Here is a 10,892-nt window from a genome sequence, read left to right as displayed (position 1 = left end):
TTGAACTTCATTTCAGACTTCGTTTTCACCTTCTCACTTTATGTTCCCCAGTAGCACAGGCTGTTTGCCCAGTTTCTACAACACAATTCTTTGGCTCCAGCTTTTCACAGCCTCCTCTAAGATCTTCATTCACTGCTCAGCGCCTGTGGCTCAAATGGCTAAGGCGCCAGCCACATACACCTAAGGTGGTGGGTTTAAATCCAGCCCGGGCCGCCAAAACAACAATGATGGCTGCAACCAAAAAATAGCCAGGCACTGTGGCGGGCGCCTGTGGTCCCAGCTACTTGGGAGGCTGAGGCAGGAGACTCGCTTGAGCCCAGGAGTTGGAGGTTGCTGTGAGCGTGATGTCACGGCACTCTACCCAGGGGGACAGCTTGAGGCTCTGTCTCAAAGATCTTCATTCACCTGTTCAGGAGACTTTTTAAAAAAAATTCTTGTGGCAAAGACAAGACTTTTTTTTCAGTTTTGTCATTTTGTCCTTATGACACAATCCTTCATATGCATCGAATTTGGTACCATGTTTTTGCATCTAATGCCTGCCTTTTTAAATTATAGTCTGAAAATCTGCACAAATTCCTTATAAATTAAGCCTTACTGTTTGCCTCAACAAGAAAAGTAGTCATCTATCCACTTCTCCATGAGATGTTATAGAAGCCATGGTGGGGTTAAAAAAATAATACTAGATAAGGGACTATATTTACTTTTATCATGGAAATTAATTGATAGGGAAATAGAGAGCAAAGTGTGGGCCCTTCCACATCTCGGCTACCAGTGCAGGGTGAGATGGAGGCCAGTGGATTGTAAGGTGTGGCAGGCGATGTGAGAGGCACCGTGAAGGTGTGGAAGTACCTTAATAACCAAGTAAGACACTTATCTGACTTCTAAATAACATTAAACACCTAATATTGCAATGGTAGATTGAAGTATTATTGATAATTGCTGCCAAGTTACCACCAGCTCACGTAGCATCGAATGGTGTCATGTCAGTTCAGCTGTCTGCTTGGAAGATAACTCACTAGAAGCCACACACTTTGTAAAACTGAAGCCACATGTGTGGGTGCATTACAAGGGTGTACGTATGTTTATTTCACATGGCCTTGAAACACAACGTTGTCATCTGTAAAATAGACACTGGAGAACTGTGTGATCAAATTCTACCAAAAAAAATCACTAAAAAACTCAAGTGTTTTCAGTAAGCTTATGATTTCATCTTGGACCACATTCACAGCCTAGTGGGCCGCTCTTGGCCCTTGGGCGGTGGGTTGGACACCCCTGATGTAGCAGATAGCCATTTCATCTTTACATGTCTACCCAGAAATGGCCTCTTGTGTGATCTGTGGGACTAGGATTTTATTAGGTGGTTGATGATTTAGTACAAGAAAGCCACTATAGTATTTTGGGAGAGGAAATAGAGAACAGATTTGAGAAGAGAGCATAACAGGACAGATGAAGTGGTCATAACTGAAAAAGCAGGGACTACCTACTGACCAGCACTTGTCAGGGAAGACTTCTGGTTTTTATGGAAACCATGTTAGACTTACATTTTATTTGAGGGAGCAAATATACAAGGGCTTTGAGATTAAGAGGACTCTGGTTTGGATGATTTCACTAAGTCTTCTAGTAAAACGCATGGAGGGTATTTTTGGTAGGAAGAAATCCTTGGTCTGTCTATCTATCTATCTATCTTTCTTTCTTTCTTTCTTTTTCTTTCTTTTTGAAAACTGAGTCTCACTTTGTGGCCCTGGGTAGAATGCTGTGGCATCACAGTTCATAGCAACCTCAAACTCCTGGGTTTAAGCAATCCTCCTGTCTCAGCTTCCCAAGTAGCTGGGACTACAGGTGCCTGCCACCACCCCCAGCTAATTTTTGTTTTGTTTTGTTTTGGTACATTTACTAAAGACAGGGTCTCACTTTTGCTCAGGCTGATCGTGAACTCCTGAGCTCAAGCGATCTGCCCGCCTCGGCCTCCCAGAGTGCTGGAATTATAGGTGTGAGCTACCACACCCAGCTTGATGGCGTTTCTTTAGAAGGCAGCTTATGCTAAACTCTACCACCAGGGCAGGTGGCATTTCTTTGTTTTTATTTGAAGGAGAAAGGAACAGAAGGCAATGATATTTGTGGAGGATAATTAGGAGTGAAGGGAGTCAGAACATGTATGGAGAAGGAAGAGAAACCTCGGCTATAGAGAAAGCCAAGCGTAGAAATGGAAAGCGGATCTTGAAATTTTGTCAGAGGCCAGAGCAGCAGCGGGGCAGCCGAGGTGCCGTGCTCAGTGCACAAGCCCCTGGCATCAGAAACACAGTTTTGTTTTCTCTCCTCTGTGCTGACTCAGTTGGCAACTCTGGCAAGTTTCTCAACATCGTCTCTGTTCCTCATTTTTCTTCTTGGGAGTGGCAGTCCTGATTCCTGCCTCCTAAGGATCCTGAGCCAGCCTGAGGGTCACATGACGGGGTGGGGGCGTTTTCGTTCCTGTTGCTTCTCGTGTGTGTGTTGTGTGGAGACATTTCTTATGCCTGGTGTTGCCAGTTTGTCTTCATAGCTCATCACCTGCTGAGGCTGAGACCTGCTCTGGGCATCTGCTGTTCCCACCCCGGGAACACGGTGGGAAACAGGCCCAGAACGGCTGTCCTCTAGCTGCTCAGAGACAGCCTTCAGCCATCACCCAGGCCTGTGTGACGTTGATGGAGAATAGTGGCTGAGAACATGCAGGAAGGCTCCTTCTGGGCCCAGTGCAGCCAGCATCCTTGCTTTCCTATTGAAGGAACGAAGCTGTGGCACAGACAGCTCATTAGTTCTTCAGCTTCTAATTTACAGGGAGCCTGGGCTGTGCCTATGCTCTGGGTGGTGGAAAGGGTTAGTGTCCAAAGCTGGTGGCCAGTCCCCTAGCAGGGGTAAGGTGAATGGAAGGCACCAGAGCGCAATAGCTCCTCTGCATGATGGGCAAACCACAGCAGCGGCTTCCTGAGTCAGGACCCGTGTGAGGGCTAAACCAGACCTGAACACAGGCTCTGGGGCAGCACCAGCCATAGCGCTCTCTGAATGTCCCCTACGAGTTATAAAGAGCCAGGCACGGTGGCTCACACCTGTAATCCCAGCACTCTGGGAGGCCAAGGCGGTTGTATTGCCTGAGCTCAGGAGTTCGAGACCAGCCTGAGCAAAAGCAAGACCCTGTCTCTAAAAATAACAGGGTGTTGTGGTGGGAGCCGATAGTCCCAGCTACTTAGGAGGCTGAGGCAGGAGGATCACAAGAGATTGAGGCTGGTGTGAGCTATGACACCGCAGTACTCTACCCAGGGTGACAAAGTGAGACTATGTCTCAAAAAAAAAAAGATGAATTTTAAAAGACGCCCTGCACATTTCTCTTTGGGTAAATGTAAAATGAGTGAGCCCAGCTGAGTGATCTCTAGAGGTCTGTGGGTTCAGAATGTCCCCCTCTGATTTCATTTCTCAATGGCTATGAACACTGAAAAACTACACTGTTGGTTTTTTCTCATTTTAATCCTTTCTAATCCAGCTTTTCTGCCACCCCAATACTCCTCCTTTGAGGAGGAAAGAGGTGGTGGATTCCGTGTAATTATCCTACAGGTTTTTTTGTTGTTGTTTTGGGATTTTTTGGTTAACCAGGCCCAGGCGAGGTTCTAACCTGCCACCCGTGGTGTGCAGGGCAGATGCTCTACCACTGAGCTACACCACCCAGATGGCTGCCCATCCTACAGTGTTTTGTTTGTTTGTTTGTTTTGAGACAGAGTCTCATTATGTCACCCTTGGTAGAGTGCCATGACATCACAGCTCACAGCAACCTCCAACTCTTGGGCTTAATCAATTCTCTTGCCTCAGCCTCCCAAGTAGCTGGGACTACAGGCACCTGCCACAATACCTAGCTATTTTTTGTTGTAGTTGTCATTGTTGTTTAGCTGGCCCGGGCTGGGCTTGAACCCACCACCCTCGGTGTATGTGGCTGGCACCGTAACCACTGTGCTATGGGCACTGAGCCCCTATCCTACAGTTTTAAAAGAGAAAACATAAATATGAATTCACTTGATGATTTTATTATATATTTTAATTTGCATGAAATAATTGAAATATTTTTGTCTGATATAGGATTAGAAGGAGTTATAAAATTATAATTTCTTGCCAGGCACGGTGGTTCACACCTGTAATTCCAGCACTCTGGGAGGCTGAGATGGGTGGATTGCTTGAACTCAGGAGTTAAAGACCAGCCTGAGAAAGAGCAAGACCCCATCTCTACTAAAAACAGCAGAATGAGCTGAACATGGTATCAGGTGCCTGTAGTCCCAGCTACTAGGGAGGCTGAGGCAGGAGGATCACTTGAGCCCAGGAGTTTGAGGTTGCTGTGAACTATGGTATTACAGCACTCTACCCAGGGTGACAGATTAAGACTCTGTCTCAAAAAAGAAATTATTATCTTTTTATATTTAAAAAATCTTTTTTAAAATGTGTACTGGTGATACGTAATTGCTAGCTACTGACTCCAACTCTCTTAATGCGGCCTGTCATGCAAATAGAGTTGAACGATGGTGATTTGCTGAGTGTGTGCTGTGTGCCCCTCACCCCGCCTTTTGCCATACACCCCCTCACTTGCTTATCACGTGATCATCTTGGGAAGGTGGTAATTCTTTCATTTTACAGATGAGAAAACTATACCTCAGTGAAGTTAAGAAACTTGCTCTGTCTCATAGCTGGCAGTCCAGATCCGGACGGGGACTGATGAGTTGTCTATCTCTCACTGTGTAACACTGTAACCACAAACTTAGTGGCTTGAAACACACATCTCACAGTTACTGTGGGTCAGGAATCCAGGGGTGGCATAGCTCTGTCCTCTGTCTGCCTCAGAGTATCACAAACCCTCAACTGCCTAGGGCTGCTGTCTCATCTGAGGTTCAGATGAGGAAGGGTCCATTTCCCAGTTCACATGGTTGTGGGCAAAATCTACCTCCTGAAGGTTGTCGAACCAAGGGTCTCAGTTTCTTGCTGGCTGTTGGCTGGAACCAGCTCTTAGTTCATTGTTACATGAGCCTTTCCCATACGGCTGCTTCCTTGTGCAAGGCCAGCAAAAGAGCGAGTCTCCTCACAAGACAAATTTCAGCATCATGGAATGTGACCTTGGACACGTCCTGCAGATTGCCCATCACCTCAGAGGTTTCCTGTGGGTGAGAAGCAGTCACTGATCCCACCCACATTCAACAGAGGATCCCAGAGTGAACCCCATGGAGTGAAGAAAATAGAGTAGCCCAGATCACACATCACACTGTAACCCCAGGGAAGATGCAGCTCTAGGAACCCAGGATGTCAGTATTGAAGGGGTCTGAGGTGGAGGAGGGATCAGAGCAGAATGGGGATGATCCCGGAAACTTGGAGAACGTCCAGTCTGCCTTGAACTGTAAGTGAAATGGTCAGTGTGGCCTGGAGGAGGGGACCAGTGTGGGCATGGCCAACAGAGCTGCAGTGAGGGGGGCACTCGGAGACCAGCACCCCCTGCCAGGTAGTGTAGACACAGCTGGCCCTTGCAGAGTGAGCATCCCTCACCTCTCAGCCTGGCTTTCTCTGGAGCTCCAAGACTAGAGTTAAAATCTGCTCGAGCCACTCCCACCTACATAGGAAGCGACATGATGAGTCCCTTGCGTTGCCTGTTTCTCCTTTTGTAAACACAGTCCAGGCCTGGGGACAGCCCAAGTGGCAGGAATGATGGCCTTGTGTTTCTCTCTCTCTGAACAGAAAGTGAAACAACTGACAGCGTGCCCAGTGATGAGGAGAACACCGAGGTAAGCTGGCCGCCACCCCTTGCCCATGCCGCTCACTCGCTGCTGGGGACAAGCTCAGGGGTGTCCTCACTGGGGGTCACGTGCCTTGACTTTCTTTGAGTTTCACTTTTGGAGTTTAGTTGTGTTGTAAAATATATGTCACTTAAAATTTACCGTGCTGTGGACATTTGGATTATAAAATCCAGTGCAGGGAACTGAGAGTAAATGTCACCACCAGGAGGGAGGCTGAGACGGCAGGAAAAGGGAATTGAAGTTGAGGCCAGGAAATGTTATGATTTTATCACCATAAACATCCTCATTTACAGGCAGACGTAGTTCATCCCTCACGGCCAGAAGCAGTGACCAGGAAGTCCCCCGCCTGTCCACGGAGCCCCTGCCCTTCACGTCCGGGTCCTGAGGCTGGTGTCAGGTCCAGCCCTGATCCCGAATGGGCCTGTTTCCCATTCTCTCTCTGGGCGGGGCCACACAGTGGCAGGAAGAGGCTGTAATGCTGACGGGAAGCGTCACCGCCTGCTCTGGCTCTTCTTGATGCCTGACAAAGGGAGGGAAAGGCAGACAGGGAAAGAGGCTCATGCTGGTTTGAAATGGTGGCTTCCCGGTGTCCTGAACCCTTTCCGGTAAAGTGCAGGAAGGGCAGTAGGTCCACATGCTCACATGTGTCCGGACCCTGTGTCTCCAAGGTCACAATTCTAGCCCCTTCTCTGAATGAAGCCAGCCGCTTGCTAGGTTCCCTGAAGCCCTGAGCCACCCCTGTTTGAACGCAGTCAAGGGGCACTCACTGTTTGTCACTAAGCTCCTTCCTTCCTTTAGTTGACACAAGACCTAAGTGGGCCAGCAGTGAGGCACCAAATCCCCATGACAGATGGGCCACTGTGGCCCGGCAGTGGTGGGGCAGAACCAAGCTGCTGCCTTCATGGAATAGTCTGGGCGGGATTTCTGAGAAGTAGCAAATGGGAATTGATTTTTTTTAAAAAGAGGGAAGAGAAACAGTTGCTTAGGGTATGAATATCTGGGCAAAGGCTTCAGCAGAGGAAGGTAGCGTTACCAAGTTCTGTTTATCCCGCAGTTCTTAAAGATTTCTGTGAAAGCACCAGCACACAGAAATTGCAGTGTGTTTTCGCACAGCCCATCTGGTGAAGGGAAAAGGACATTGATATCTTACTTATTTTCTGTGAAAGGGTCGGCCACACTGGTGGAAGAGGAACATTGAAGGCAAACAGTACCTCAGCAACACGGGGACGCAGAGCTCATGCCCGCTCCCAGGCATGGTGACCTTCGTCACTTCCAACAAGCCGGACCTCCAGGTCACCATCAAAAAGGAGAGCTATCCACTGCCTTACAACAGCTCCTGGCCCCCCTTCCCCGATCTCGCCATCCCTCCGCCCGTGACGCCAGCACCCAGCAGCAGTCGGCCAGACCGGGAGACCCGGGCCAGCGTCATTAAGAAGACATCGGACATCACCCAGGCCCGAGTCAAGAGCTGTTAAGCCTCTGACCTTTCCTGGTGGTTGTTGGGATTTCTTGGCTTTGTTTTGTGGTTTGTTTGTATTTTATTTTTATTTTTTTTTCTCTCCGACACCTATTTTAGATAAATCTAAGGGAAAAAAAAGCCTTGACAATAGAACACTCATTTAACTCAGGACTCCAGCCACTGATGGACGTGTGTTCCTAGAGCCTGCTGGACCTCCAGGGCTACTCCCTCGAGTTCAAGGACCAACACCCACATGGGCAGTGGAGGCACTGCGTTTGCCTGCGGGCAAGGCCGGCGTGATGGAGTGGATGCCTCAGAACGGATGAGAAAATGTGAACGAGCTGGAATTTTTTATTCTTGTGAATATGTACATAGGGCGGTCCTAGTGGCCTGCAGTCTGCTTCGCACCTTATCTCTAAGCACTTACAGATAGGCCTTCTCTCGATCTTGCTCTTTGTCACAGTGCAGCCAGCCTCCCCCTCTGCCCTGTGCCCCCACCCCATCCTGTCCAGGTCCCTTCCTCCTCTTCCTCCCCTCAGAGGCTCTGCTCTACATCCAGCGGGAGAAAAAGAAAATGAACTTCTCCACAGATGTCCCATTTTAAGACTGCTTTAAAAAGAGAGAGAGAGAGAATCTTTCTAATCTGCCATGCTTGAATGCCACGCGGTACAAAGGAAAAAACGATCATGGAAATATTATGCAAATTCCCAGATTGGAAGACAAAAGTACTCCTAATTCTAACCAGAGCAAGCTTTTTTATTTTTTATACTGGGAGGGGGGTGGGGAATATTTTATTCAAGGTAAAATTCTAAATAAGATATAATTGTTTTTTATCTTTTCTACGGCAAATTTATAATTTTAAGATTCCTTTTCTTGTTTATCAGCAGTTGTTATTACATCTTTGTGGCACAAGTTTTTTTTTTTTTTAATTTTGTAAAGGTGAAGAACAGCTTTTATGAGCTTGTGTAGCAATCAGATTATCCTGTGGATTGATAATAAATGAATATGATATATAGTTAAATTTTTAATGGGCATCACTCCTGGCTTTGTCTGTTGTCTGCTTTGAAAGAGCATGATTGGGGGACAGGACTGACAAAGTATTCTTTCTTCCTGGAGCCCAAAATTTTTCCCTTGCTGACCACAAGGCACCTTGGAGGTTCCTAGTGTGAGCTGCAAACACGACATCCTCTCCCGGCCTTGACCCCGTGCCAGGCCCAGTGCTAAGTGTTTTACGCGTGTTTTCTTCTGCACTCAGCAGTATGTGCTCCAGAATGGGGATCTGTCTCTGTTTTGTGTGGAGAAAATGAAGACTTAGAGTAAAATCACTTTCACTCAGGATCGGAGAACCCAAGACAGGTGTGACAATGGAGTTTGGTCATTTTTCCTTTTTAGCATATTCATCATCTTAAAATTTATCATTTCTTTATGTTGGGGATGTTCGTTATCAAGAGGGGGTCTTTTAGGCACTGTTGCTCTTTGCTTTGAGCAGATTCCACTCAGCTTCTGTGCTTTCCCTGTCCTCATCCACGGGCTGATACATGAAGATTTCATAGGAGTTTTGTATTTTTATCGCTTACAGGGTACACAGATAAGATATTTGTAGAAAACAGGTAAGGGGCTGGGTGCAGTGGCTCACACCTGTAATCCCAGCACTCTGGGAAGCCGCGGCAGGAAGATTGCTTGAGTTCTGGAGTTCAAGACCAGCCCAAACAAAAGCAAGACTCTCATCTCTACCAAAATTAGAAAAAGTAGCTGGACATGGTGTTGGCACATGTAGTCCCAGCTGTATGGGAGGCTGAGGCAGGAGGATCACTTGAGCCCAGGAGTTTGAGGTTGCTGTGAGCTATGATGCCTCTGCACTCTACCCTGGATGACAAAGTGAGACTCTCTCAAAAAAGAAAAAATGGGGGGGATGGTGCCTGTGGCTCAGTGAGTAGGGCACCAGCCCCATATACCGAGGGTGGCGAGTTCAAACCCAGCCCCGGCCAAACTGCAACCCAAAAAAAAAAAAAATAGCCGGGCATTGTGGCAGGTGCCTGTAATCCCAGTACTTGGGAGGCTGAGGCGTGAGAATCACCTAAACCCAAGAGCTGGAGGTGGCTGTGAGCTGTGATGCCACAGTATTCTACCAATGGCAACAGAGTGAGACTCTGTCTCTGAAAAAAAAAAAGGAAGAAAGAGATACTATTTATTGGGCTCCGATTCCATGTCAATCACTGTTCTTTCTATGACTTGGAGCCTTTGACATAGGCACTTTCCTCAAAACTTAGAGTATGTGTTTTGGAGTAAGATGCGTGACTTCAAGGACACCCATCTCTGTCACCTCTGTGGCACTGCAAGACATAGACCTGACCTTCATAAATCCACTGACCTCACATGCATCCAAGATATCTGTAAAATCAGAATACTAAGCTGGTTACCTGTTACTGGTGGGTTGTGGAGGAGATTGCTAAGTTAATATTTGAAAAGGTGACTTCCACAAAAGGACAAAGGGCTATTTTTATGCCTATCTCCATGTGTGGCTGCAGATGCAATGAGCAGTAATAAAATTATCCAGCCCTAAATAGAAGTCAGCCGAACCGTTTTCCTGGTTTACAGCTGTTGTTGAAATGCCACCCACCGGTGGTGGCCTGGTCCTGTGAGAGAGAGCACCTTTGTTGGCTGTCTCAATTTCTTAGTGGGAAGAAGAGTCCTAAAGAGCTAGGAGATGCTCTGTGCTTTCCAGTTAAGACCTCTTCTTCTCATGGGCGGCTCCTGTGGCTCAGTGAGTGGGGTGCCGGCCCCATATACTGAGGGTGGTGGGGTCAAGCCCAGCCCCAGCCAAATTGCAACAACAACAACAACAAAAAGACCTCTTCTCACAGGTTCCAAATGGATGAGATCCTTTCTTTATGACTTAGATCGGCCGGGTGCGGTGGCTCATGCCTTGTCATCCCAACACTGTGGGAGGCCAAGGCAGGAGGATCCTTTGAGCTCAGGAGTTCCAGACCAGCCTGAACAAGAGCCAGACCCATCTGTACTAAAAATAGAAAAACTAGCTGAGCATGGGGATGGGCGTCTGTAGTCCTGTTACTGGATTTTTGATACTGAATTTCCAGGCTCTTGGTCTCTGCGGTTTGAAGAATGAAGCGACGGACCACAGGATAGGTTTTATTCAACAGGTATAAGTGTTATAGCTCTTATAACAAGCCAAACCTCCTTGTAGAGTAGGATTAGCAGTAAGATAGGTTTTATAATACGAGTGTTACAGCTCTTATAAAGGAGCAAACCTCCTTGTAAGTGTTTACAGCTTTTATAACGGAGCAAACCTTCTTGTGTTTACAGCTCTTAGAAAGGGGCGAACCCCCTTGTGAGTGTTTACAGCTCTTAGAAAGGGGCGAACCCCCTTGTGAGTGTTTACAGCTCTTAGAAAGGGGCGAACCCCCTTGTGAGTGTTTACAGCTCTTATAAAGGGGCAAATCTCATAGAGCAGGATACAAGTGTTACAGAGCCAGACCTCCTTGCTCTATCTCCTGAGATCTGCCCAAGTCTGTGCTCAGGGTCTCTGGCTTATATAGGGGCAGTTGTCCATTGAGCTTTTGGGGCTTGAAAATAGACTAATCGTGAATAGGTTTTGAAAATGGACCAATCAGGGATGC

General features: G+C 47.4%; 1 protein-coding gene across 2 annotated transcripts in view; it reads left to right on the top strand.

Moving 5' to 3' along the window:
- The window catches only part of IRF2 (interferon regulatory factor 2), a 93,727-nt gene extending 85,445 nt beyond the window's left edge, over positions 1–8,282 (top strand). For both annotated transcript variants that reach the window (XM_003792787.2, XM_012806987.2), the window contains exons 8-9: positions 5,737–5,783; positions 6,962–8,282. In XM_003792787.2, the coding sequence (XP_003792835.1) occupies positions 5,737–5,783; positions 6,962–7,270 (356 nt within the window). In that variant the 3' untranslated portion in view covers positions 7,271–8,282. The remainder of the gene's footprint in view (positions 1–5,736; positions 5,784–6,961) is intronic.
- The last annotated feature ends 2,610 nt before the right edge of the window (positions 8,283–10,892 follow it).

The sequence above is a fragment of the Otolemur garnettii genome, unplaced genomic scaffold, assembly GCF_000181295.1.
Source record: "Otolemur garnettii isolate 467f Iridium unplaced genomic scaffold, OtoGar3 scaffold00061, whole genome shotgun sequence".
NCBI classification, from domain to species: Eukaryota; Metazoa; Chordata; class Mammalia; order Primates; family Galagidae; genus Otolemur; species Otolemur garnettii.
The sequence above is the reverse complement of the archived record's forward strand: the minus strand, read 5'-3'. Positions and strand labels throughout refer to the sequence as shown.